General features: G+C 35.4%; 1 protein-coding gene across 1 annotated transcript in view; it reads left to right on the top strand.

The window, feature by feature from the left end:
• The first annotated feature begins 2,993 nt into the window (after positions 1–2,993).
• Positions 2,994–26,423, top strand: part of LOC134568671 (NXPE family member 1-like) — a 109,371-nt gene continuing 85,941 nt past the window's right edge. The window contains exons 1-3 of the mRNA XM_063427321.1: positions 2,994–3,027; positions 16,836–16,939; positions 17,035–17,759. Of these exons, the coding sequence (XP_063283391.1) occupies positions 16,841–16,939; positions 17,035–17,759 (824 nt within the window). The 5' untranslated portion in view covers positions 2,994–3,027; positions 16,836–16,840. The remainder of the gene's footprint in view (positions 3,028–16,835; positions 16,940–17,034; positions 17,760–26,423) is intronic.

Genomic DNA, 26,423 nt, shown 5'->3' with positions numbered 1-26,423 from the left:
TGACACCAGTGAGTGAATGGTGGCACTGGTCAAGTGGGCACAGTATATGCTGTAAGCCTGACACACAGGCTGGCAGGCAGGCAACTGCAATTACATTACATAGAAAAAAAAAGCAGACTGATGTTCTAGCCCTAAAAAGGGCTTTTTGGGGTGCTGTCCTTACAGCAGAGATCAGATGAGTCCTTCAGGACTGTAGTGGACACTGAATACACTAGCCTAGCTATCAATTTCCCTATCAAATCAGCAGCAGCTACACTGTCCCTACTCTCACTAAGAATGCAACTTCACAATTAATGTAAAATGGATGCTGTCCAGGAGGTAGGAGGGTCCGGGAGGGAGGGTCTGCTGCTGATTGGCTGGAATGTGTCTGCTGACTGTGAGGTACAGGCAGGGTCAAAGTTTACTCTTAGATTACTCTATTATGATGATGAATAGGGGGCGGACCGAACAGCGCATGCGATGTTCGCCAGGAACTATTAGCCAGCGAACAGTTCGGGACATCACTAATCAGCACATAAACTATTCAAAGAAGTACAAAAAGTGCCTTAAGTACTTCTCCCAAAATACTAATAAAACAAAGCCCCAAAAAATTGGCGCAGGAAAATATGCCAAATTCTATGTGAACCTATCCAAGTATAAAATCACAGAGTGCAGTGTAAGAATGTTCACTTCCTGTCAACTTAATAAAGTTATTTCTTTATTGATGAAGCAGTACACCCATGTGATTACTGGTTGACGTTGATGTATTTATACATCTGATGTCACCACATCCACCCCAACCTCTCCTCCGTGTAAAGGAGAATATTAACATAAATGATGATACTGCAGGCTTCTTCTCATATAGTACCATAAGTTAGGTTGCCAGTGAATCAATTACCTCAGCTCTAGTGCAATGCCAGTAAAATGCATGGGGAGAACATGAAAAAATCTAAGCCTTAGATAAATACCAATACTATACCACTTCCTGATAAAGCTGTAAGGGAGTCACAGAGTCCTCTGGCCACAGTGCACACTACATGTTGCTTCAAATTTTCCCACAAGATAATAAAAAGAATAACAGGCAATACACCATGACAGAATAAAAAAAAAATGCAATACATGTGGGGAGAGGTTACACTGAAAAACCTGTTAAGCATTGAATTCTAAGAAAACATCTCTTCCTCACTAGCCTTTCCCCTAGTATACTTTCCTTCAAGAATTGCACGGCTATTGACAAGGCTCTCTTTGTCTCTCTTTTACCTTTTCTGCTAAACATGTCAAAGATGTCTGTAACTCTTATTATACTGTAAATTAAACTTAACAACAATGTTTGCAGTGCATTTTACCTTGTGTCTATTCATGCTCCATTCCCATGTTACCGTAATCTTGTTTGTACTAGAATATATCCTGCTATACATCCGAATTTACTTGTTGCAACTACTGACGTATCTGTCCACCTATTGTATAGCATTGCAGAATATGTTCCTACTTTATAAATATTATTACTGTTAAAGAATAATACAGATAATGCCATTAATCACTCAAATAATGTTGTAATTAATTTCAATTAAAATTCCATTAAAGGAACACTACACCTAAAAATGGTGGAGGGTGTCACAATTTAGTAGATATACCCCAATGAATAATAATAATCACTGAAATCATGTAATAGGTAATTTCAATCAAAATTCCATTAGAGGTAGATATATCACCAATAAAAAAACAAAAACATGCTTGCAACTTTTGCTGCTATTTGTCATTGGTAATATATAAATGAATCTGTCCCTCTGTGCATGCGCGTTGACAACAGAACAGAAAGAACACTGCTCTGATATGTGGTCTGTGAGGAGAAATGGGGGAGGATGCTCTCAAATAGAGCAAACCTGCCACTTCAGTTCGCTGGAGGAGCTTGAATCAGGAACCAAACTTCCCTTGAAATCGGACTGGCAGCCAGGGAGGTGGTGCATAATTTAATCATAATATAATTTAATTATAAGCGTTCACATTTCTCATAGAAATCAATGCTTTTATAAACCTGAATTAAAATACGATACTCATTAATGAAGCATCTTCAGCTCTTCTGTATGTCCTTTCCCACAAATGTATTTATATATCCTATACATCATTTACAATATTTTGCCATTATTTATCAAGCTATTTATTTAATTGAATATGTTTTGCACACTCCATAAGTCCATTATTATTTTAATGCCTATGTTCCACTCATATACCAGTATTCACTTCTGATGCCATATCACTACAAAAGTATTAAAATAACTATTACTATTTAGCAGAAGCAGGGATGGTTGTGCATTTTAAGGTTTTATTTCATTTACACCTTATACTGGCCATTAGTGATGTCCCGAACAGTTCGCCAGGAACCGTTCGCCAGCGAACATAGCGTGTTCGCGGTCGCGAACACGTGCGATGGTCGGTCCGCCCCCTATTCATCATGGAGGTGAGAGGGTCTGGGAGGGAGGGTCTGCTGCTGATTGGCTGGAATGTGTCTGCTGACTGTGAGGTACAGGGTCAAAGTTTACTCAATGATGACGAATAGGGGGCGGACCAAACATTGCGCGTGTTCGCGACCGCGAACACGCTATGTTCGCCGGCGAATGGTTCCTGGCGAACTGTTCAGGACATCACTACTGCCCATCTATCATATTTAGCCATACCAACCAGTCAATAATCCCTCTAATTCTGATCCACAAAAAATACCCTCATTGAAAAACAAATGTAATCAGGAGTTCTACTGCTGGCTAGGAACATTGTTTTAAATTAAACTGCATCACAAATCTGCTGGAAATTATAATATATATTTTATAGAACACACACAAACACACACACACACACACACACAAAAATATGATTATGTTACGTGCACTATAGAGCAACATGACAAATGAATCCCTTTATGCCTCTCATTAAAGGTGTTTCTGTGAAGCTACCTGCTGTTATTGTAAATAAGTAACTTTCACTCTACAGCTCAAACCTTCAGTACATCCTCTTAACAACAAAGAATATCCACAGGAAAGGACGTAAGGTATTGTTCAGCACAGTGTGAAATACTCAGACTAAAATGTAATTTTATTTGGTTTTAATATGATTGTTAATGTATAATATAGTAATATTTTGATTGTAAACAAATATAGATAATTCTTCCAATATTTTGTATAACATTCAAGTTTAAAGAACAAAATAGGTCTGTACTATAGATTTAAGATAATGAAAGTAATTTCATTTGATTTTATTAAATAAACTAATAGGGGTACTCACTAAACTAACATTGCAGTGAATTAAAATTTGTATGGCAAAATATAGACTATAATTGCAATTTTAGCATATAATAGCATTTTTGCCAAAACGTTGCCATCTGGATTTGAATTCACTACAATCTGGAGTTTTGTGAGAATCCCAAAGTAGCTGTGCTTTTATTATTTCCTTTATTACTACTTCTATTAATATTTCTACTCAGAAGTCTGCTTCTATTTAGAAGTCTGCAGATAAATGTATTTTAATTTTTTAAGAAATTGTCTGGGAACAGTTTTACCATTCACTGTAGACAAAATAAATACTCTGACTTTTTATAGTATTGCATCAATTTCTAAAAATATGGATTTTAATTAAATGTATTAATGCCATCTACAAGTCTTTTTTCATCTTTATTTTTAAGTCATGTTTAACCCCTTAAAGACACATGACATGTCTGACATGTCATGATTCCCTTTTATTCCGGAAGTTTGGTCCTTAACCCCTTCAGGACCGCTGACGGTTCAGGACCGTCAGTGGTAAAACGTGCGTTTGGACCGCTGACGGTCCTGAACCGTCATAACAGTCTGGGGCTACTTACCTGATCGCCGTCGGTTCCCCGGTGGCGATCAGCGCTCCTCCCGGTCCAGGGGGACTGCCTGTCTGCCCGGGCAGTCTCCCCTCAGCAGATCAAGACCCCACGGCCACGTGATCACTTGATCACATGACCGCAATACGTGTCCATGTGTCTGCCTGCAGGGGGGCTGTCTGTGCTGACAGGCAGTCTCCCTGCAAGTAGAAAATAAAAAATGAAAATTAAAAAATAAAGCAATCAGTGTAAAAAAATAATAATATGTATATATATATATATATATATATATATATATATATATATTTATATATATATATGATATATATACATGTATTATATCTATATATAATATATATATATATCATATATATAATGTCATACTAAGTGTATTTTTATATTTATATATACGTATATTAATATAAAAATACACTTATATTTAAATTACACACGAATATATACAATATATAATTACTATATATATGGTATATATATATATATATATATATATATATATATATTATAAAATACAAATAATATGTTAAAAATAAATAACAAAAAATAAAATTATTTTTTAATAATTAAAAAAATTATATATATATATATATGCAATTTTATTCTAACAGTATTTTGATATTGATATATATATATATATTTATATCAAAATACACTTAGAATGTAATGATATATATATATATATATATATATCTATGTATAAATAAATAAATAAAAATAATATGAAATATACATATGTCCATATACATAATTACATAAATAATTTCATAAATATACACGTAGACGTCAAATATATAAATATGTATATATATATTAAAATTCTACGTGCGTATTTATGTAATATTTTTACCTAATTAAGTAATTTTAATGATTGCAATTTGAGGGACTTGCCTGCCAATCCAGGCCGAAAGTCCAGATAATTTAATTTGCTAGCACTGTGTTTAACCCTGTAACTTTCTGTGACACCCTAAAACCTGTACATGGGGGGGTACTGTTTTACTCGGGAGACTTCGCTGAACACAAATATTAGTGTTTCAAAACAGTAAAACATATCACAGCGATGATATTGTCGGTGAAAGTGAAGTTTTTGCATTTTTCACACACAAACAGCACTTTCACTGAGGATATTGTTGCTATGATACATTTTACTGTTCTGATACACTAATAGTTATGTTCAGCAAAGTCTCCTGAGTATAACAGTACCCCACATGTAGAGGTTTTATAGTGTTTGTGAAAGTTACAGGGTCAAATATAAGACTTGATTTTACTTTTTTTTTTTTAATTGAAATTTGTCAGATTGGTTAGGTTGCCTTTGAGAGCGTATGGTAGCCAAGGAATGAGAATTCGCCCCATGATGGCATACCATTTGCAAAAGAAGACAACCCAAGGTATTGCAAATGGGGTATGTTCAGCCTTTTTTAGTAGCCACTTAGTCACAAACACCGGACAAAGTTAGCGGTTTTTGTATTTTTAACACACAAACAAATATAAATGCTAACTTTTGCCAGTGTTTGTGACTAGGTGGCTACTAAAAAAGACTGGACATACCCCATTTTGAATACCCTGGGTTATCTACTTTAAAAAAATATGTACATGTTAGGTGTGGAAAAGTAAGGTCCAAAAGAATGGACCTTGAATGAAGAGAATAAATACAATATAAGTGTGCTTGATAAAAATGAGTCCAATAGTATAAGGAATGTCTCTATATTGATACAATTGTATCACTTGAAGTAAAAGTTCATAACAGTCCGTGAATAATGTAAGCTATAACAGCCTGTACCAGCTATAGATAAAACTGGATTGTATAAAGCTGATTTAGCTAAAATAATATAGTACAATAATGTATAAATCTGCATTAATAGCAGTAATGATTTATCATATAACTCTGTACTAAAATGAATGAATAGATAATAAAATAACTAACAGGTCATAAGTAATGACCTGCAGTTTGATGGGAAAATAAAACCCCTCCGTTCTTGCCGAGACTGTTGTGAAAAATTCAATAGTGCTTGCTTGTTAAAAAGGAATTTATTATCCACAAAGTAAAATGGAAAATGCAATTACAATTGGTAAAGATCTATTAGTGCTGTGCTGGAATCGGGAAAGTCCGATGTTAGCAGCTGTTAGGAACTCGTCCTGTCGGCAGATGATGCTGAAAGCCGCGTGCGTGTCACCGATCCTCCTGCGTTCCAAATGCAGCCCGGTCGTCTTTACGGTAGTGCCAGAAAGTGCAAAGTAAAAGTCCTTATGCGTTTCGTGAGTCTACTGCTCACTTCATCAGAGGATGTTGAGCAGGAGAGACCCACGGGTTTATATAGCCAGCGGTTATCTTGGCTCTTATTAACCCTTTCAAGTTAAAATCCATACTTGCTCTAATTTGTTAAAAATGTACAATCTTATTCACAACTATAATTCATATAAGCACTAATATGATTATAATAGGATACAATTCAAATGCATTTCATGTTAAAAAAGTCTTCAATCACACACATTATTGTTATTAGAAAAAAGAGAACCATAGTACATAAAAAATACTTCTAGAAACTCTATTGAAATAAGAATGGAAATAAATATAACAGCATATTAGCTGAATAAAATACTATGAATACAAAAATGGTCCATATAACACAAATTGATCTAAATCTTAGATAAGAACATTAAAAGAGATTATTAGTTCGTAATAAGACAGTTAATAAATAGTGCATTAATTGGATAAAAATATAAATATGATACCAGACAAAGAGAAAAAATCCTTGGATGACCAAAGAATTGAAATATAAGAATATAAAAAATATAAGAAAGAATATAGAAAAACGGTTATAAAAGAATGGTTATAAAAATGCTCGCAACTCAAAATCCATATTAAGTCCCTTAGGTTCTAATGTTTCTAGTTTAAATATCCAACCTGCCTCTGCTTTATCTAATCCTTTTTCTAAGTCACCTCCTCTCCATGGAATTTTGACTTTTTGGATTGCCATAAAATTAAGACCTCCAGGATTTCGTGCATGTTTTATATCAAAATGTTTAGAAAAATTATGGGTATGGAGACCTTTTTTGATATTTCTTATATGTTCTCCCATTCTTATTTTAAAGGATCTTTTTGTGCGCCCTATATATAATTTTTCACATGGACATTTTAGTAGATATATTACACCATTGGAGTCGCATGTTAATTGTGATTTAATTTTAAAACATTCTTTTGTTTGAGGATGGACAAATTGTAGAGTTTTGGTTGGCTGATTTGGATTATTTTTACAGGCTTGACATCTTCCACATTTCCAGAAACCTGAAGTTTTCTTTGAAATAATATTACTGTCTTCTTTTATTTTTTCTTGTTTAGTCGTTGGAGCTAATAATAAACTTAGATTTGGGGCTTTAGAATATATTATTCTGGGTTTGTTGTCTAATATTGCATCTAATTGGGGATCCCCTTTTAAGATGTTCCAGTTCTTTTGTAGGATTTTTTTTAAGAGCATGAGTGTGGTTATTGTATCTAGTTATAAAAGCTGGAGCTTCAGAATTAGCATTACTGGTTTTTGGCTTAGTTGTTAAAATGTGATCTCTTGTTAGGAGGGAGGTTTTGGATAGAGCTTCATTAAGTATTTTTGCTGAGTATCCTTTTGCTTGAAACTGTGACATCATCCTTGTAGTTTGTTCTTCACAAATGTCAGGTTCTGAGCAGTTCCTCTTGATCCTCCTAAGTTGGCAAAATGGAATATTATTTAAACAGCTTTTTTTGTGGAAGCTATCATGTGGAATAAAACTATTACATGCTACCGTTTTCCTAAATGTTTTAGTTTCTAATTTATTATTCTTAATATAGATTTCCAAGTCTAAAAATTCAAGTTTTTCCATGGATTGAGTAAATGTAAATTTCAAGTTATAAGGGTTAAAATTCAAATATTCTTTAAAATTTTCAAGCATTAAACTATCTCCTTTCCAGATAAAAATACAGTCATCTATGTAGCGGTGCCATGAGACCAGATTTGCGCCATATGGGTTATTGGACCAGATGTGTTCATCTTCCCATTTTCCCATAAACAAGTTGGCATAACTAGGCGCAAATCTGGTCCCCATGGCTGTTCCTTCAATTTGGAGGTAGTGATGGTTGTTGCCCCAAAAGAAGTTATGACTGAGTATAAAAGCTACACATTTAACAATATACTCTATTTGATCGTTTTGTAATTCCGAATGAGTTGCTAATGCATATTGAAGGGCCTCACATCCCTGTAAGTGTTCAATTACCGTGTACAGGGATGTGACGTCTGCTGTGACCAGAATAAAATCTTTATCCTATTGAATATCTGATAAAATAGTAATATGGGTAGTGTCCCTTAGATGGGATCGTAATTTTGGAACCATTTTTTGGAGAAATTGGTCAACATACTCTGATAGGTTAGAAGTTAGGGAACCAATACCTGAAATAATGGGATGTCCTGGTGGTTTGGTCAAGGTTTTATGGATTTTGGGTACATGATAAAATATTGCCATTCTAGGGAATTTACAATATAGATAGTCAAATTCCTTTTTATTTAGAATGCCTCTCTCTTTTCCTTCTTCTAATAAAATTTGTAGTTCTTTTTGAAATTCTTTGGTAGGGTTATTTTTTAAAATCTGATATGTTTGGACATCTTGGAGAAGCCTATCATTTTCTGCTTTGTAGTCTGTCGTGTTCAATACTACTAAACCTCCCCCCTTATCTGCTCCTCTTATTGTGATTTGTTCATCATCCATAAGTGTTTTAATCATTACTGCTATTAATGAAGATTTATACATTATTGTACTATGTTATTTTAGCTAAATCAGCTTTATACAATTTATACAATCCAGTTTTATCTATAGCTGGTACAGGCTGTTATAGCTTACATTATTCACGGACTGTGTCGGGACAACATATTGAATCTATTTAGCAGTTTTTTTCATTAGCTTTTGTAGATACGTAAAAGATTTTTCAAGTAAAAGTCCAAAAACATGTTTTTTTTTTAATTTTTCACCATATTTTATTATTTTTTTTAAATACAATATATGAAATAATACAAATAATGGTATATAAAGAAAGCCCTTCTTGTCTTGAAAAAAACAATATATAACTTGTATGGGAACCGTAAATGAGAGAGCGGAAAATTACAGCTAAACACAAACACCACAAAAGTGTTAAAACTGCTCTGGTCCTTAACGTACAAACATCGCAAAAAAAGGCCGGTCCTTAAGGGGTTAAGGGGTAAAAAAAAATGTTTGTTTTCTAACTTAGACTTTGCTTTCCAAAGAAAATATAAAAGTCTGATTGCAAACATACCATTTTCCCAAATCTACCATTTTCCCAATTTCATGTAGTTTATGACCTAATTGATATGGTAGTACATTATAGAAGGCATCTGTGAGTTTCGCAATGATAAAATAAAATGATTATGAAAGTAAAAAGACAAATATAAGAAATATAAGGTATAATAAATACTGTTTCATGAGTATATTGCTCAATAGAAATTTTAGTCTAATACTTTGAAATACTTACTTTTTATCATTAAATACAATTTCAACCAGTTAAATTGTAATATAAAGAATCAATTTAGCTCTAATGCTCTAAAAATCTAAATTATGTTACTTTAATATAACATACAAGAAAGCATGTGCTGTATCCAAAGCTCATCATCATTTAATCATTATAAGGAATTAGTAACATGTTCCAAGAATTGATTATTGGTGAATATTAAGGGAAAGCTTTAATTAAAAAAACAAAAATAGATATTTAAACTGTAATGTGCCTCATTTCTGTAAAAAAAAAAAAAAAAGTAAATAACGTTGCAATCTTTTCAGTGCTGAAATGGAGGGGTCCGGTAATTTGAAGGACACTCCAATTAATTTTTTTTAATTAAATTAAATTATATATATATATATCTTATATATTAGCTATTTCTAATTGGAGTGTTACTTAAACTCTTTAGATTACTGAGTGTTGCGAGCTCAATTGATTCTGATGCGGCTCACACTGCACGGGTTGAACTGCAATAAAGGTGAATATTTAATTCACCTTTATTGCAGATCTAGGTGAGTCGCCTCAATGTAGTTTCAATCTTAATCCTGTAGTTAGGATTTGTGTTCAATCAGATGATTCTCATAGAAAATAACTTAGACACAAACAATACTTCTTTGAAAAGCAAATAAGCCAATTCTTCTCTAAGTAAAAAAGACCAGTTAATTTCAACGAAGTGGTCTTTGTGCAGTGGCTGTGACTGCAATGTAAAACATTTTAAAATCCATCTACGGTGGCTGTCACTAGATAGGCTAGAGGTGCAAACTAACACAATGCTTTTCTATGGGGTATCTGTGTATGTATATATGTGTGTATCTGTCTGTATATTTTGTATCTCCATGTATCTGTGTATCTGTGTATGCCTCCACCTGCATCTGTATATATCTGCATGTGCCTGTGTGTGTGTTTGTGAGTATCGGTTTGTGAAACAACTATGATTATGTGTGGAATCTCAATACAAAATACATGAGGTGGTGGGAACCTTTTCTGTGTTGCTGTACCACAGGTATACTAAGGATTTCTTTAATCATATCTATGGAATTTGCAACTTTAACGGATTTATTTAACGAATAAGTGTTAACAGGAGTAGTCCCAGAAGATTGGAAATTAGTGAATGTTGTGCCCTTTCACAAGAACGGTAGTAGGGAGGAGTCAGGCAACTATAGGCCAGTAAGCCTTACTCCAGTAGTGGGGAAAGTGATGGAAACCATGTTAAAGGATAGGATGGTTGAACATCTAAAATCACATGGTTTTCATGATCAGAGACAACATGGGTTTACTTCAGGGAGATCATGCCAAACTAAACTTTTTTTGATTGGGTAAATAAAATAATAGAAATTCACATGGTGTAAATAGCTCGTTCAAGGTCACTAGAACAGATAGCTCAATTAAAGGCTCATTTTGGTTCTTACCTGCTTTCACATTTTATGTTTCTATGTTTTAGAAGTGTGGATAATCATGGAGAATGTCTCAGTTTATATAGGCAATCTCAGTCTAATTAGTGGAATCTGGTGTGCTGTTCTACTTTCTGATTTTTCCGAGGTCGCGAGTGTCGCCCAGAAGTGATGCGTCGCAAGCCTCTTCCGTGGCATGATGGTGTCAAGAAGTGTAACCCTAACACGCAGAGTTTAGGATAGCAAGGAACAGATAAAAGGAATATAAATGTCTTATCAGGCCTTAGAGTGGCCGGACTTAACGTTAAACAGAGAAAAGCGTAGTCGAAATACGAGCCGAGGTCAGGGTAAGGGAGAGACAGCGAAAACAAGATCTAGCTAGAGTCAGATACATGGTAATAATCAGAAGAGCAAACAAGACAGGCAAGGGTAAAAGAGAAACTCAGAGTCAAGAAACAAAGCCAAGGTCAAAACCAGAATACAATACAAATCACTAGGAACACACTAAAGGGTACTGGGAACAGAAACCACAATATGGCACAGAATCTAGGGCCTTGTAAGTTTAAATACCTTTATTTTTAATTTGATTGGTCCACATCATGCCTGCACCCCAAAACATGTGTGAATGGGGGCACCGAAATGACATGGGCCAATGGGAGCCGACGTCATTTCATCTGCTTTAAGAAAGTGCTCGCAATGCGAGTAGCATTTACCATACTGTACAGGCCTTGTGTCCGATCAGAGTGTTGCAAGGAGCTTTCGAGACGCATGTGGCTCGCCTGGAGGCAGGAGTGCTCGAGCCATGTGTGGTTTGATCAGAGGACCCCTGCTGGCTCATGGGCTGGGTAACTACCGTTACAGGTGAGTAATGTAGTTTTCAGTTTTACCTCGTGGCCGCATCATAATCATTTGAGCTTGCAACGCTCCCTTTTTTTCTCATCACAAGACGTGACGTAACAGTCTTGTAGGTATGGAGGAGGGGTGAGCAGTTCATTAAAGCATTATGCGGATGAACACTCCGTCGGCCATTTTCAATGAGGGCAAGTGGTTACAGGGAAAAACAAGGCATATAAATGAGTAGTAAAAGGGAAAATATACTTATACAGCAAAGATTTCGGCATAGAAATATTAGAGATGTTCTAATCTAACATTTTAACATTTTTGCATACAGTTATTAACTGATTGTAAGTCCAATGGGTTGTGTATTGTAACTTATTAGGATTGTATTATTCAGGATAGATTGTCACAAAAGTTATATGCAATAAATAAAATTAAAAGTACTTCTTCAACTATGTTGCATGCATTACATAAATTCTTTGCTTAGCTTATAAAAGTGCTCTTATTTCTGGAGTAAACAATACCACCTGCTCTATCAGATGTGCTAAACAGTGTTGTATGCATTAATGGATTAATAGCTTACATTGCAATTTCTCTTATTTCTTGAATAAATGATGCTACCCAATCAATTAGATGTGCTGAGACACAATTGTGTAAAAAGAGAAGAAAAGAAAAAGAAGGAAAGATTTTTATTTCCCTCTTTTTCAAAGTTGTGCTAAAAATACAATACATACCATTATCAAATAATTGTGTGAAAGTAGTCATTCTATAATGTATACATTTACTGTGCAGCAACAACACAATTGTACTTGAAGAAACAAAACCTCAAAATCTATCAGTTGTGCTAAAACATAATATAGGGAAAAAAAGGTAACAAGAAAAATACTTCCCATTTTTTCTTGTGGAAAAAAATACAGTGCATAGTCATAAAATAATGTTGTGCAAGTATTCAAAATAATAGCATGCAGCACAAGTATTGTACTACAACGCAACTCTGTGTGAGGAAAAAAACACACCTAATTAATCGTAAATTCAAAACAACCACTATAAACTAACTAAAGTTATTTTCCTTAATCAAACTTCTGAGTTTGTCTGGTGAATCACAAATAATTGTACTATAGTCATAAGAGATGATTTTACCGGAAACCCCCATCTATATTTGACACTGTTATTTCTCTTTGTTAAGTCTGCATTATGATGTCTCTAAGTCCTAGTGTAGAATGAAAGGTCTAGAAAATTATTTAATTGGTCATAAGGTGACTTAAAAGAGCTTGGTAGACACACAACAGATAATCACATCTCTTGGTTTTGATGCATGTACTCCTGATGGTTTGATAGTCCTGTGGCATCTCTATTAAATATGTTTATATCCAGCTGTATCTATGGCAAGGGGATTTATAATTTCAATCTTAAAGGATTCTAATTTGTCTACAGTAATGGATTCTGCAATATCTCTGAGTCACAGATTATTTATTCTGGATCTATCCACCAATTCTGCTTCTTTCCTTTCTAGATAAATAATTTTGATATTCTGCTTTATAACCCTCTCATCATCTTGCTGTATGGTCATGTCCAATTTTAACAAAAGGTCATCATTCTCTTGGACTTTCTTTCTCAGATTATTTTGATTGTCTCTAATCTCCTTCATAATATTGTTAATTCTTGGTTAAAAATTTTCCAGTTGATAGTCCTTGATTATTATCTGATCACCTCTTTCTGGTGATCAGCCATATTGGAGGGCATTTCTTCAATGTATATCTGGGTTCAATCTACTCTTTTATTTTGGGTGGGCCTGGGGGCGTGGGGGAAACTATTTCATATATGTTTTCTTTTGTGGGCATTTTTTGTATCATGATTCTCTCTGCTTGCCATTATATATTTTGGCACAGGGTGGAAGGGTGACAAAACTCTTTGTATGATGCATTTATTGAAGCTGGAGCTTTCTTTTGTAGCCTTTTGTGGCTTAATTCATACAATCAATAAAAACATGACTCAACACTATTGTTCTCATGTATGCTTACAACTGGTTCTCATAGGTCAGTCAACAATATAAAGATCAGTCATATAGCATAAATTAGTTATGAAAGCAAACATCTTACTGGCATTAAATTCAGTTAGCCTTTTTCAAATCCAATAGGTATATGTACATTTAGGCCACCGACAGTATTCAAATGTATAGTCCTCTGGTTGACATTTTCTTCATGGAGCAATCAGCAGGAGCAGATATTAAGCAAAAGATAAGAAAGTTCCTCAATCAATATGTAGAACGAAAAAGAGAATGCAGATTCAGTGAGCGCTTGCTCCCATTAAAACTGCCATGCACTGAGATTAGCTGATTCTATAAATGTATAGTTTAGAAAAATCACAGTTTATAAAGCTAGACCACTTATCTGAATCCAGGAGTGCTGGACGAGCATCCCAGTATTAAGTATATTTGTTGTAAGAAGCATGATCAGTGGATCTATAAAGCACCATGTGGATATGTGAAATCTGCGACCATCTTGTCAGGTATTAACTTCTGATCGAGCTAGTTTGAAACCCATTTTGATATATTTAGCCAGCAATAGAGAAATACAGAAAATACTACACCATATTAACCTCTTATCCCTTCTTCTTTTGCACACCATCTATTTTATGAAGCATTTAAAAAGGGAAAGTATTCTCCTGGCATGCTTAAGGGGGTAATATACAGTTCAAGCGCACAAGTTGAACTAACCTATAGCTCTGAAAAGTGTACGTGTATTTTCTTTTTGGCCAATTATGATCTCAGCCAAGGGGGCAGAACATGGGCTGAGCCAGCACAACTGGAATAAAGGTACGTTTATTACCTTTTTAAGATGGGAAATGGGATGCCGGTGACCTAAATGGTGTTTTTACCACTATATGGTCAGAAATACATGTTTAAATGCATGTGTTTTTAATGTTACTTTAAATGTATGTTTTTGTTTTTTTTTCATCAGTGGGTGTATGCAGGGAAATATTTGTTGAGGGTCTGTATGTGTGTGTAAATCCAAGGCCATATTAGCATGTAGTTAGTTTGTGAACCCAGGTTTACATGTGTAAAAAGGTCAGTGTGCGTGTAAACAGGGGCATGTGGTAATTATAGGGGCTATAGTGGGGAGGAGGTAATGGGGCTATAGTGCAGGAAAGGGGTAATGTTGGCAATAGTGGGGGCAGGGGTTAGCCATTGAGGGTGCAGGGGGGGTGGGGGCTGTAGTGGGTGCAGAGAGCAATGGAGGCTGCCGGGGGTAATAGGAGCTTTAGTAGATGCAAGGGTCAATAGAGGCTTTATTGAGTGTAGGGGGTAATAGGGTCTGTAGAGGGTAACAGGAGCTGTAGTCTGTGCAGGTGGTATAGGGGTTGTAGTTAGTGCAGTAACTATAGTGGGTGCAAGGGATAATAAGACTTGTAGTGGATGTTGGGGTTGCAGTGGGTGCAGGGGATAATAGGGGTTGTAGTAAGTGCAGGGGTTGTGGAGGGTGCAGGGGGTAATATGGATTGTAGTGGGCACAGGGAATATAGGTGCTGTAGTGGGTGCAGGGGGTAATAGGGGCTCTAGTTGGTATAGGGAGTAGTAGTGGTTGTAGTATGTGTAGAAAGTAATAGGGGTTGTAGTAGGTGTAGGTGGTGATAAGGGTTGTAGTGGGTGTAGGGAATAGAGAGATATGAGCAGTGGGAAAAAAAAGTTAAATAATATGTGTGTCCCCCGCCTTGAGCTTTACCTTTGTCCATGGAGGGGAGATATCCATATCCCTGGTGGTCCAGTGGCAGAATTGGCTTGTTTGCACCCCTGGTGCAAACAGTCCAACATCCTCCTCTGCATGCAAATGGCCTTAGGAGCTCCCTTTCTGATTGGCCATGGAATTGTGGCGGGGGCATGTTGCCTGTAACACAGAAAGAGCAGCTCCGCATGGGGCTGCCCTGATCAGTTACAGGCAGAATGCATGCTGTGCTCATCTCATGGCAGAGGCTCTGCTCCTGGAGCCTCTGATAAAAACATTTTCCCACCAAAGAGCCAAAGACTGCACAAGACAGGCACAGTGAGAGGCAGCCTTGTGGGTCTTTGATAAGACCCCTCAGCTGTCTCTCAGTGTGCTACAAAGCTCTCTGCTGCCAGTTACAGCAGGGCCAACCAAGGGGGAACTTCTTTAGTAAGAGGGGCCCACAGAGGGACGTGCGGGCCCCTTACTGAGTGCAGGCTGGCTGGGGAGCTTTTTGAGCTCCCCAGCTGAGTCGTTACAATACTGCAGCACAGGCGGGCCCCCAAATTTTGCCCGAGTGCTCAGTCTGCCCCTGTATACAAAGCTGAGGAAGCTGCTTTTTACTCACAAATTGGCCACATGCAGTCAGAGAAGCTACAGAAAAACAGGAAGTGATATCCTTACTGTATGTCTCCCCGTTTGTCCTCTAATGAAAGTTGCTTTGTAGTTCAGATCACCTAGTGCTATCAATAACCGAGCTGCATGCATACAATTAATAAGAAAGTATTTATTTGGTATGAGGGGGCGTGGCTAAGAAGGAGTGCTTAAGATGTAGAATTTGTTGTGCAAAAAATAATAAAGATTTAAGTGTTAAAAAAAAAATATAGCATATTAAACAAATACCTATTAAAGTTGTTGTGGTTACCAGAGTATCTTTTTAAATCACTCATGAAGAGTGACAAACATGAGGGATGGAGTAACTAGTGATGGAAAGTTAACATCTTATTAACAAAAATTGTATGCTTAAGAAATGGAAACTACGATCATTTACAACAACCCCTCACACACCAAAAAATAAAAAAAATAGGTTGTCAGCGTTATTAATTAAATTGAGAATTCAAAGTTAATTCAAAGTCGATTTCTAATTTAAGGTCAAAAAAGCTGAACTGGCAAAATTCTCTATGTCAGCTATGCTTTCAGTATGGCTACTCGGGCTACTTAAATTTCAAATTCACCTTGAATTAACCTTGAATTTTCATTTTCGTAAATGATCATATTAGTGCCAGACAATGTGCATTATTAAATGGTTGTTTTGTAAAAATCAACAGTTACTGACAGTTCATGTAAATAACACATGTAACACAACAAGAAAAGTCACATTTATATATTTATTGCTTAACTAAGAAAAATCTGAACAACAAGAAAAATATCTACATGACCTTTACAATTGTTTTTGATGGACAAAAAGCCTGAACGTGTTTTATTAAGAGTAGTATGAGGAGGTTTACTGTTGCAATAATGGCTTTCCCTTTTTCCCCCAGAAAACATGTCCACATCTGATACAAAGGCCTTTAAGAAAATATTGTTTTTTTCAGTGATTTTTCTTCTAGCGTTAAGCTTCAGCTTTCACCGGAGCTTATTCCAGGTACGTGCTTTATTGACTAAAATACTATCATATGCTAAAATTCTCTGTTTAATAATTTAATTCTAATCATTATTTCATTGTTGCTTTCTCACCAGCCTTTAAACTCTTCAATTCATCAAGTAACTTATTCAGATCACAATGTTTCACACATGGACGTTAATGAATCGAGTACACTTCATAATTCTGATGACATTGACCGAAAGATATATCAGATTTACAATGACATAAATCACACAATTCCTAATATATCTTTCACTTGGTTAAATAAGACCACCAGTGCTAAAAACAGCAAGGCAATCATATTAAATTACAAGAAAAAGTATTGTATTGGAGATTCTTTAACTGTCCGAGTTGACATGTTTGATTTCTTGGGAAATAAGAAGACTTATGGGGGAGATTTCTTAAGAGCTCGAATTTATTCCCAAAGTCTTGGAGCTGGAGCTTCTGGAAGGATTGAAGACTTTAACAATGGATCCTACCTTATTAATTTCACACTATCGTGGGAAGGCAATGTGAGAATATCTATTGTTTTATTACATCCAAGTGAGGGTGTTTCTGTTTTATGGAGAGCCCGAAATATGGGATATGAAAACATTATTTATATTGGAAAATTTCTCAACAAAACACAAGAGATTCACAAGGAATGTGGATTTTCTTTAGAGTCACAAGAAGAACAATGTGAATATGCAGATAAAATACATGGTGAATTTTTCTACTGCCTGAAACCTCAAAATGTACCATGTGAAGCTCTAATCTCACTCAAGAGTCAGAACAAAAATCATGCATATCTTACTAAATTAGAGAAGAGCATGTTTACTAGGTAAATATATTATTTCTTCTTACGATATTTTAACAACCTTGCTTATTTATTAATTTTTATAGAGACTTTGTTTGTTTAACACTACTTATGTATATCTGTGTGCTTTTTGATTGATACACAATTAACCATTATGTATTTTCTTCTTAACTACACAGACATATAGATATATAAATATATAACAAAAATGAAGCTCTTGCACTCCAACTGACAAAAAAAAAAATTGTAATTACCCGGTGCCAAGTCGCAATAGTATTATAATTTAAAAAATTAGGCTTTGCTGATTCAATTTATTAGCCTTGCATACGTACTCTTGCCATTTTCTGTACAGGACATACCTAATGTTTTGAATATGTTTTTATTATGACACAACAGTCAAAATCCCGAAAATAAGCTATGGCATATATAATTATCTGAAGAGTCATTTTATTTTACCCCTTTGTGCAAATAAAGAGTAGAATGATCTAAAAATCAATTCACCTGTTTGTCAAATGTTTCAGACTTTTTTAGGGTGCAATGTAATATAAACAGCATCATGAAGCCCTAAGAGTGATTAAAGCAAGTCCAGGATAAAGTTCTGGGGAAGAATACAAACATGTATTCTTAATGCTTTAGTTTTTATCTGTGTGTAATATCCCCTTCCACACACAATGTGAGGGCTTGAAAGAGGGGATTTACTAATATTTCAGCACTCAACCAAACTGTTATCTCTGTCTTGTTGGCATGTCTCATTGGCTGAGATCATCAAGATCATGGGAAAGCACTGGAAACAGTGTTATTTCATGGAAAAATGCAACACTGCGCCATTAAGATGGTCTCTGTGAGACCATCTGGTTGAAATAGCTAAGTTTTAATTGGATGTTTTGGCAGAAGCACCTCTAGTGGCTGCCATTGTGACAGCCACTAAAGGCATTTAAACTATTCATTGAGATTAAGTGGTCTTGGTGCCTGTAGTGTCCATTTAAGGGTTGGGATATAAAAAATACTGCATATTTTAACCCCTTAAGACCGGAGGGCGTACAATTACGTCCTTTTAAAAGCGGCTCTAAACACCGCAGGGCGTAATTGTACGCCCTCCGTTTTTTGTTACTTACCCGTTCGCCGGCGATCGCGGTTGGGGGACTCCCAGGGAGCCCCCCGCGGCACCTCCGTCCTCTTCAGCCCCCCCCGGGCCATGTGAGAGTGAGGTCCTTGCAATCACATGGCCGGGATAGCTGGCTGCAGCAATGCCAGCAGAGGGACTAACTGTAATGACAGTTAGTCCCCCTGCTGGCTGGAAATAAAATTAAAATAAATGAAATAAGTGTGAAAAAAAATATATACTTAGATCATATATATATTATATATGATCTAAGTATATATATACACATATACACACACACATAAACTGTCTAGGTGTATTTTAATATTAATATATATATAATTATATATATATATATATATTAATATCAAATTACACGTAGACTGATACTGATTAAATATATATATATAATTATTGTTATATATATATAATATAAAAAAATATGTAAATACGTAAAAAAATAAAATAAAAAAATAATTAAAAATAAAATATTAAAAAATATACAGATGTGTTTTATTTCGTTCTAACTGTATTGTGATATTAATATATATATATTTATATCAAAATACACGTAGAACAAAATAATATATATATTTATATACATAAATATATACGTATATATCACTATATATATACACACCTATATATAAATAAAAATATTTAAAAAAATTATATATATATATATATATATACACATATGTATATATATATACATATATTAATTCTACACATATATTTATGTAATATTTTTACATAATTAGGTATCCTAATTAATTACAATTAGCTGGACCTGCCTGACAACCCATGCCGAAAGTATAGGGAATTTAATTTGCTAGCACTATATTTAACCCTATAACTTTCCAAGACACCATCAAACCTGTACATGGGGGGTACTGTTTTACTCGGGAGACTTCGCGGAACACAAATATTAGTGTTTCAAAACAGTAAAATGGATTACAACGATGATATCGCCAGTAAAAGTGACGTTTTTTGAATTTTTCACGCACAAACAGCACTTACACGGACGAAATTATTGCTGCAATACTTTTTACTGTTTTGAAACACAAATATTTGTGTTCAGCGAAGTCTCCCGAGTACAACAGTACCCCTCATGTACAGGTGTTATGGTGTTTTCAAAAATTACAGCATCAAATATAAGGCTTGTGTTTCATTTTTTTCACATTAAAATTCGCCAGATTGCTTACGTTGCCTTTATGACCCTATGGTAGCCCAAGAATGAAAATTACCCCTATGATGGCATACTATTTGCAATAGTAGACAACCCAAGGTATTGCAAATGGGGTATGTCCAGTCTTTTTTAGTAGCCACTTAGTCACAAACACTGGCCAAAATTGGCGTTTTTTGCATTTTTCACACACAAACAAATACTAACGCTAACTTTGGCCAGTGTTTGTGACCAAATGGCTACTAAAATAGACTGGACATACCCCATTTGCAATACCTTGGGTTGTCTACTATTGCAAATGGTATGCCATTATGGGTGTAAGTTTATTTCCTGGGCTACTATACAGTCTCAAAGGCAACGTAACTAATCTGGCGAATTTCAATTTCAAATATAACACGCTATATTTGACCCTGTAACTTCCCAAAACACCATAAAAGCTGTACATAGGGGGTACTGTTTCACACGTGAGACTTTGCTGAATACAAATATGTGTATTTTATTGCTGTATTATGACATTGACAGTTAAAATGTCATGTAGAACTAAAAAAGTAAAAGAAAATCTTATTTTCTCCCATTTGTTTATATTTTTTTCATATTAAATTATGTTTCATAGCTAAATATTTGATATTAAATGAAAGCCCTGTTTCCCCTAAATAAAATTATATATAATAAGGGGGGGGTGCATTTAATATGAAAGAGGTGAATTACGGTTGGACAGACATATAGCGCAAATGCCAGGTTTTGTTTACATTTTGTTTCGTTCACAACGAGTACGTTTGGCTCCGTCCTTAAGGGGTTAAATATCCCCTGGAAGGCCCATAAATTTATTATTTAACACATAAAAATACAGCACAATAGCAACTCTGCCTCGAGACGTTCATCCAAAAGTCAGTGACAGGTATGGAAGCAATAGTCAGAGAAGCAAGCAAGAGGCAAATGATAACAGTGGAAGCGCTGAAAAGAGGCAAAGCTGAGATGGGGAAAAAATTACAAAAGGATAATCCAGTCTTCACAGATGCGTGGCAAGACGAAGTCACTGAAGAAAAAAAATATATTGAATTTTCTTTGGAGTTTACCAGAAAGCATACCGGTGGTACGAAACATGTGGAAAAAAGGTTGTCTGGTGTGATGAGATATGAAACATGTTATTTCATAATAGAATTTGGTCACATTACTTACACATTGTACATTATACAGTAATTTAACCCCTTAAGGACCAAACTTCTGGAATAAAAGGGAATCATGACATGTCACACACGTCATGTGTCCTTAAGGGGTTAAAGAACTAGTAGTTTTGAGATGTGAAGTTTCATTTCATTCTAAACTGAACCGTTTATAAATATAGGCACTACATATGCTTTTCTCAAGTCATCTGGTGCAATTCCTGAAAGAAAAGAACCCTGATAGCTTAAAAGAGTTGTATGCACATTTCTACCTTAAGCTCCATAAGAATGGGTGGGTGAACACCACCTGGATTTGTGGCTTTACTTTCATTAACTTTATTTAATTTCGGTAGCACTTTATTCTGTGTATACCAACTACCTGTTTGCTGTAGGGATTTTGTAACAGGGATTTTCAAATCTACAGCCATAGATTCTTCTTCCCTGTACATTGAAGCAAAAAAACATTTAGGATTTCTGCTTTGTCCTGGTCCTCCTTGATTATTTCACCCATCATTGATTTCAATGGACCAACACTTTCACCCCTAATGTTTTTGGCAGAAACATACTTAAAAAAACTTTTTATTTGCAAGGCCTTTTTTAACATTACACATTTTTGTACAGCACATATATATTTTTTTATTAATCTGAAATGATACCATATTATGGTCCCTCTTTTCCTAGTGCTGAATGTTTGAAAATAAGTGGACATTGTAAGTCATGACAAGATCCAGACAAGCAACTATACTAAGTTGTGCTTCTATTAATTGAGATATGAGAGTGCTGTTTACGAGGTTTAAAAAAAAAAAAAACCTGTTTCCCTTAACCCCTTAAGGATGGAGGCAATTGTACAAGTTCTGATTATAAAAAAAAAACATTAACAAAACCTGGAATTTATGCTATATGTCTGTTTAACCGTAATTCACTTCTTTCACATTAAGTGAAAGAATATATGATATATAATTTTGTCCAGGAGAAACATGGCTTTCATTTCACATCAAATATTTATAATATTTATATAAGAAACATAACTTAATATGAATAAAATGTAAAAAAAGTGAGAAATTAGGAAATGTTATGCATTGCATTTTCTGCATTGCATTTTAACTGTGAATGTCATAATACTATAGCTTTTATGGCAATAAAATACACATATTTGTATTCAGCCACGTCTAACGAGTACAACAGTACCACCCATGAACAGCTTTTATGGAGTTTTGGAAAGTTAAATTTCTCAGTTTATACACATTGAAATTTGCCAAATTAGTAATGTTGCCTTTGAGACCGTATCGTAGCCCAGGAATGAGAACAACACCCATGATGGCATACCATTTGCAAAACTAGAGAATTAGAGAGCTGTCCAGTCTTTTTTAGTAGCCACTTAGTTACAAATACTGGCCAAAGTTAGCTTTCATATTTTTTTTTGTGTGTGAAAAATGCAAAAAACAAATATGAATGCTAACTTTGGCCAGTGTTTGCGACTAAGTGGCTACTTATATTAAAAAAATATATAATGAATGCCATTCTATGTGTACCGTATATACTTGAGTATAAGTCGAGTTTTTCAGCACATTTTTTGTGCTGAAAAACCCCAACTTGGCTTATACCCGAGTCAATTTACATTGCCATAATACAGACTGGGGGCTGTGGAGGCTGCAGAGCACCTCTGCCAGCTCCCAGTGTAAATCTCGCAAGAGCCACGGGGTCATAGTGCGGCTCTCGCCAGACTTACACTGTGAGCTGAAAGATACAAAGAAGGTGTGGCTATAAGGCGCTTAACGCTTATTTGGTGCAAACTTATTTAGTGTAGCTGCTATATGCACTTATAGTGGATACTCCAAAACCACTGAAATGTTGAAACCAAAAAAAACAGAATACCAAGCAGTGAGTTTAGAGTGTGAGAAACATTAAACCACCACTTGATATAGGTGCAGCGCTTTCACAGTATAATGTAAATAATCCTTATGCACTTACCCCTTACAATAGGCACGGGGTGTACATGAAAAATAAACAAAGGAAATATATAGGGTAGTACTGTCAGATAACTTGATAATAGAGTGAAAAATATAAAAGGGGGAACTCACATTGTAAAGAGCCTTTTATACGGGTATAGGCTCTAAACACATCAACCAGTGTGCCTTTCAAGGTAGGCAGCAAAACCTAGAAATAGAAGATGCTCCTTTCTTCCTTCTGTCTGCGAATTATATCTCCAAAATAAAGCACAAAAGAAGACTCCTAGTGCAGATTTATCTTCAATTAAATATTGTAGAACACAGGTATAAATTTGGTGCTCACCTTTTATAGAGCCTTTTGGGGACTGGCTCTAAGTGCTGTAGGCATCAGTGTCAATTTAGAGGTGACACTTCCCTCAGGTGGATACCAGATATATGGAGGAGATGGAGTAAGGGTATTTAAAAAATTACATTTATTGAAAATCACAAGAAAATATATATATATATATAAAATGCATACGAAGTTGCATGTATAAGTATACTACTACTAGAATGTCCAATCTCCTCTTCTCCCAGAAACGCGTTTCGCCGTCCTTATCGGCTTCCTCAGTCTGTACTTGTGAGTCTGCTGGTATCCAGTTTATAAAACATCAATTCGCGCCCTTTTCCTCGCCGTCCTGCAGCTGAATTTCATTTCCTGGTTAGATGCCGTCGCGTCACTTCCGGTTCGGCTTGTATTGCCGATACATCATTTCCGGGCTCCAGTTGTTCCTACAACTCCCAGCATGCTTCAGTTTGTCCTTCCGTTTTTTTCGAACCTGCATGTAGGGAATGAGCTGTGCAGGAAAAAGGGGTCCTCTACCATTGCTCAAAAGTTGATATGTAATTAATGTATTTCATAAAACTCTCTTTAGGGTAAAACATTTATCAACTATCCTGGTATATTATAGCATACATATTTTTTCATATTCAACCAGGAACAGCAAATAGTTTTCAAATAATTTTCAGTATGAGGTAGACAGGGATATACAAATGTTAATATTTAAAACATACAATGGTCAAAATGTAGGGATACATTATGTTTTAGTACATCAAAGAAAAAAAGTCGACTCCTTTTTTTCATAAGTTAGGTTTTTTTGGGTGTGGACAATGTCTGGCCTGTAGGGGCACTAGCAGCAGTAAGAGACACCTTACATCTTTTGAAGACCCCCATAACAAAAAGGAATATAAATTGAGAACTATGACCACATGTTTCTCCAAGAAGGTTATCTATATCCTGCAGTGCCCATGTGATCTGTATTATGTGGGGAGAACAAAACGCCCCCTACATATACGTATCAGTGAACATGTAAGAAATATCAAAAAAGGCTATGAAAAACATAATGTATCCCTACATTTTAAAACACTACACAATAGTGACCCAAGTTTTTTAAAATTTTTTGCTATTGAGAAGGTGGAGACAAATTGGAGAGGGGAAGATGTAATCAAAAAACTTGGCCAAACAGAAATGAAATGGATTTTTAACCTTAATACCCTTGTTCCTTTTGGTCTTAACGTTGATTTTGAGTTATGTCATTTTTTATAATACATTTTTTCGACCATATATATTTTTTATACTATTTATTGTTCATTTATTTGTTATGCAAACGTAATTTTTATGGAAATTTTAACTAATAATGACCATTGTATGTTTTAAATATTAACATTTGTATATCCCTGTCTACCTCATACTGAAAATTATTTGAAAACTATTTGCTGTTCCTGGTTGAATATGAAAAAATATGTATGCTATAATATACCAGGATAGTTGATAAATGTTTTACCCTAAAGAGAGTTTTATGAAATACATTAATTACATATCAACTTTTGAGCAATGGTAGAGGACCCCTTTTTCCTGCACAGCTCATTCCCTACATGCAGGTTCGAAAAAAACGGAAGGACAAACTGAAGCATGCTGGGAGTTGTAGGAACAACTGGAGCCCGGAAATGATGTATCGGCAATACAAGCCGAACCGGAAGTGACGCGACGGCATCTAACCAGGAAATGAAATTCAGCTGCAGGACGGCGAGGAAAAGGGCGCGAATTGATGTTTTATAAACTGGATACCAGCAGACTCACAAGTACAGACTGAGGAAGCCGATAAGGACGGCGAAACGCGTTTCTGGGAGAAGAGGAGATTGGACATTCTAGTAGTAGTATACTTATACATGCAACTTCGTATGCATTTTATATATATATATATATATATATTTTCTTGTGATTTTCAATAAATGTAATTTTTTAAATACCCTTACTCCATCTCCTCCATATATCTGGTATCCACCTGAGGGAAGTGTCACCTCTAAATTGACACTGATGCCTACAGCACTTAGAGCCAGTCCCCAAAAGGCTCTATAAAAGGTGAGCACCAAATTTATACCTGTGTTCTACAATATTTAATTGAAGATAAATCTGCACTAGGAGTCTTCTTTTGTGCTTTATTTTGGAGATATAATTCGCAGACAGAAGGAAGAAAGGAGCATCTTCTATTTCTAGGTTTTGCTGCCTACCTTGAAAGGCACACTGGTTGATGTGTTTAGAGCCTATACCCGTATAAAAGGCTCTTTACAATGTGAGTTCCCCCTTTTATATTTTTCACTCTATTATCAAGTTATCTGACAGTACTACCCTATATATTTCCTTTGTTTATTTTTCATGTACACCCCGTGCCTATTGTAAGGGGTAAGTGCATAAGGATTATTTACATTATACTGTGAAAGCGCTGCACCTATATCAAGTGGTGGTTTAATATTTCTCACACTCTAAACTCACTGCTTGGTATTCTGTTTTTTTTGGTTTCAACATTTCAGTGGTTTTGGAGTATCCACTATAAGTGCATATAGCAGCTACACTAAATAAGTTTGCACCAAATAAGCGTTAAGCGCCTTATAGCCACACCTTCTTTGTATCTTTCAGCTCACAGTGTAAGTCTGGCGAGAGCCGCACTATGACCCCGTGGCTCTTGCGAGATTTACACTGGGAGCTGGCAGAGGTGCTCTGCAGCCTCCACAGCCCCCAGTCTGTATTATGGCAATGTAAATTGACTCGGGTATAAGCCAAGTTGGGGTTTTTCAGCACAAAAAATGTGCTGAAAAACTCGACTTATACTCAAGTATATACGGTACACATAGAATGGCATTCATTATATATTTTTTTAATATAAGTAGCCACTTAGTCGCAAACACTGGCCAAAGTTAGCATTCATATTTGTTTTTTGCATTTTTCACTGTGAGCTGACAGAGGTGCTG

Source organism: Pelobates fuscus, chromosome 7 (assembly GCF_036172605.1).
Source record: "Pelobates fuscus isolate aPelFus1 chromosome 7, aPelFus1.pri, whole genome shotgun sequence".
In the NCBI taxonomy this organism is placed as follows: domain Eukaryota; kingdom Metazoa; phylum Chordata; class Amphibia; order Anura; family Pelobatidae; genus Pelobates; species Pelobates fuscus.
This window is presented reverse-complemented; position numbering and strand designations above follow the sequence as displayed.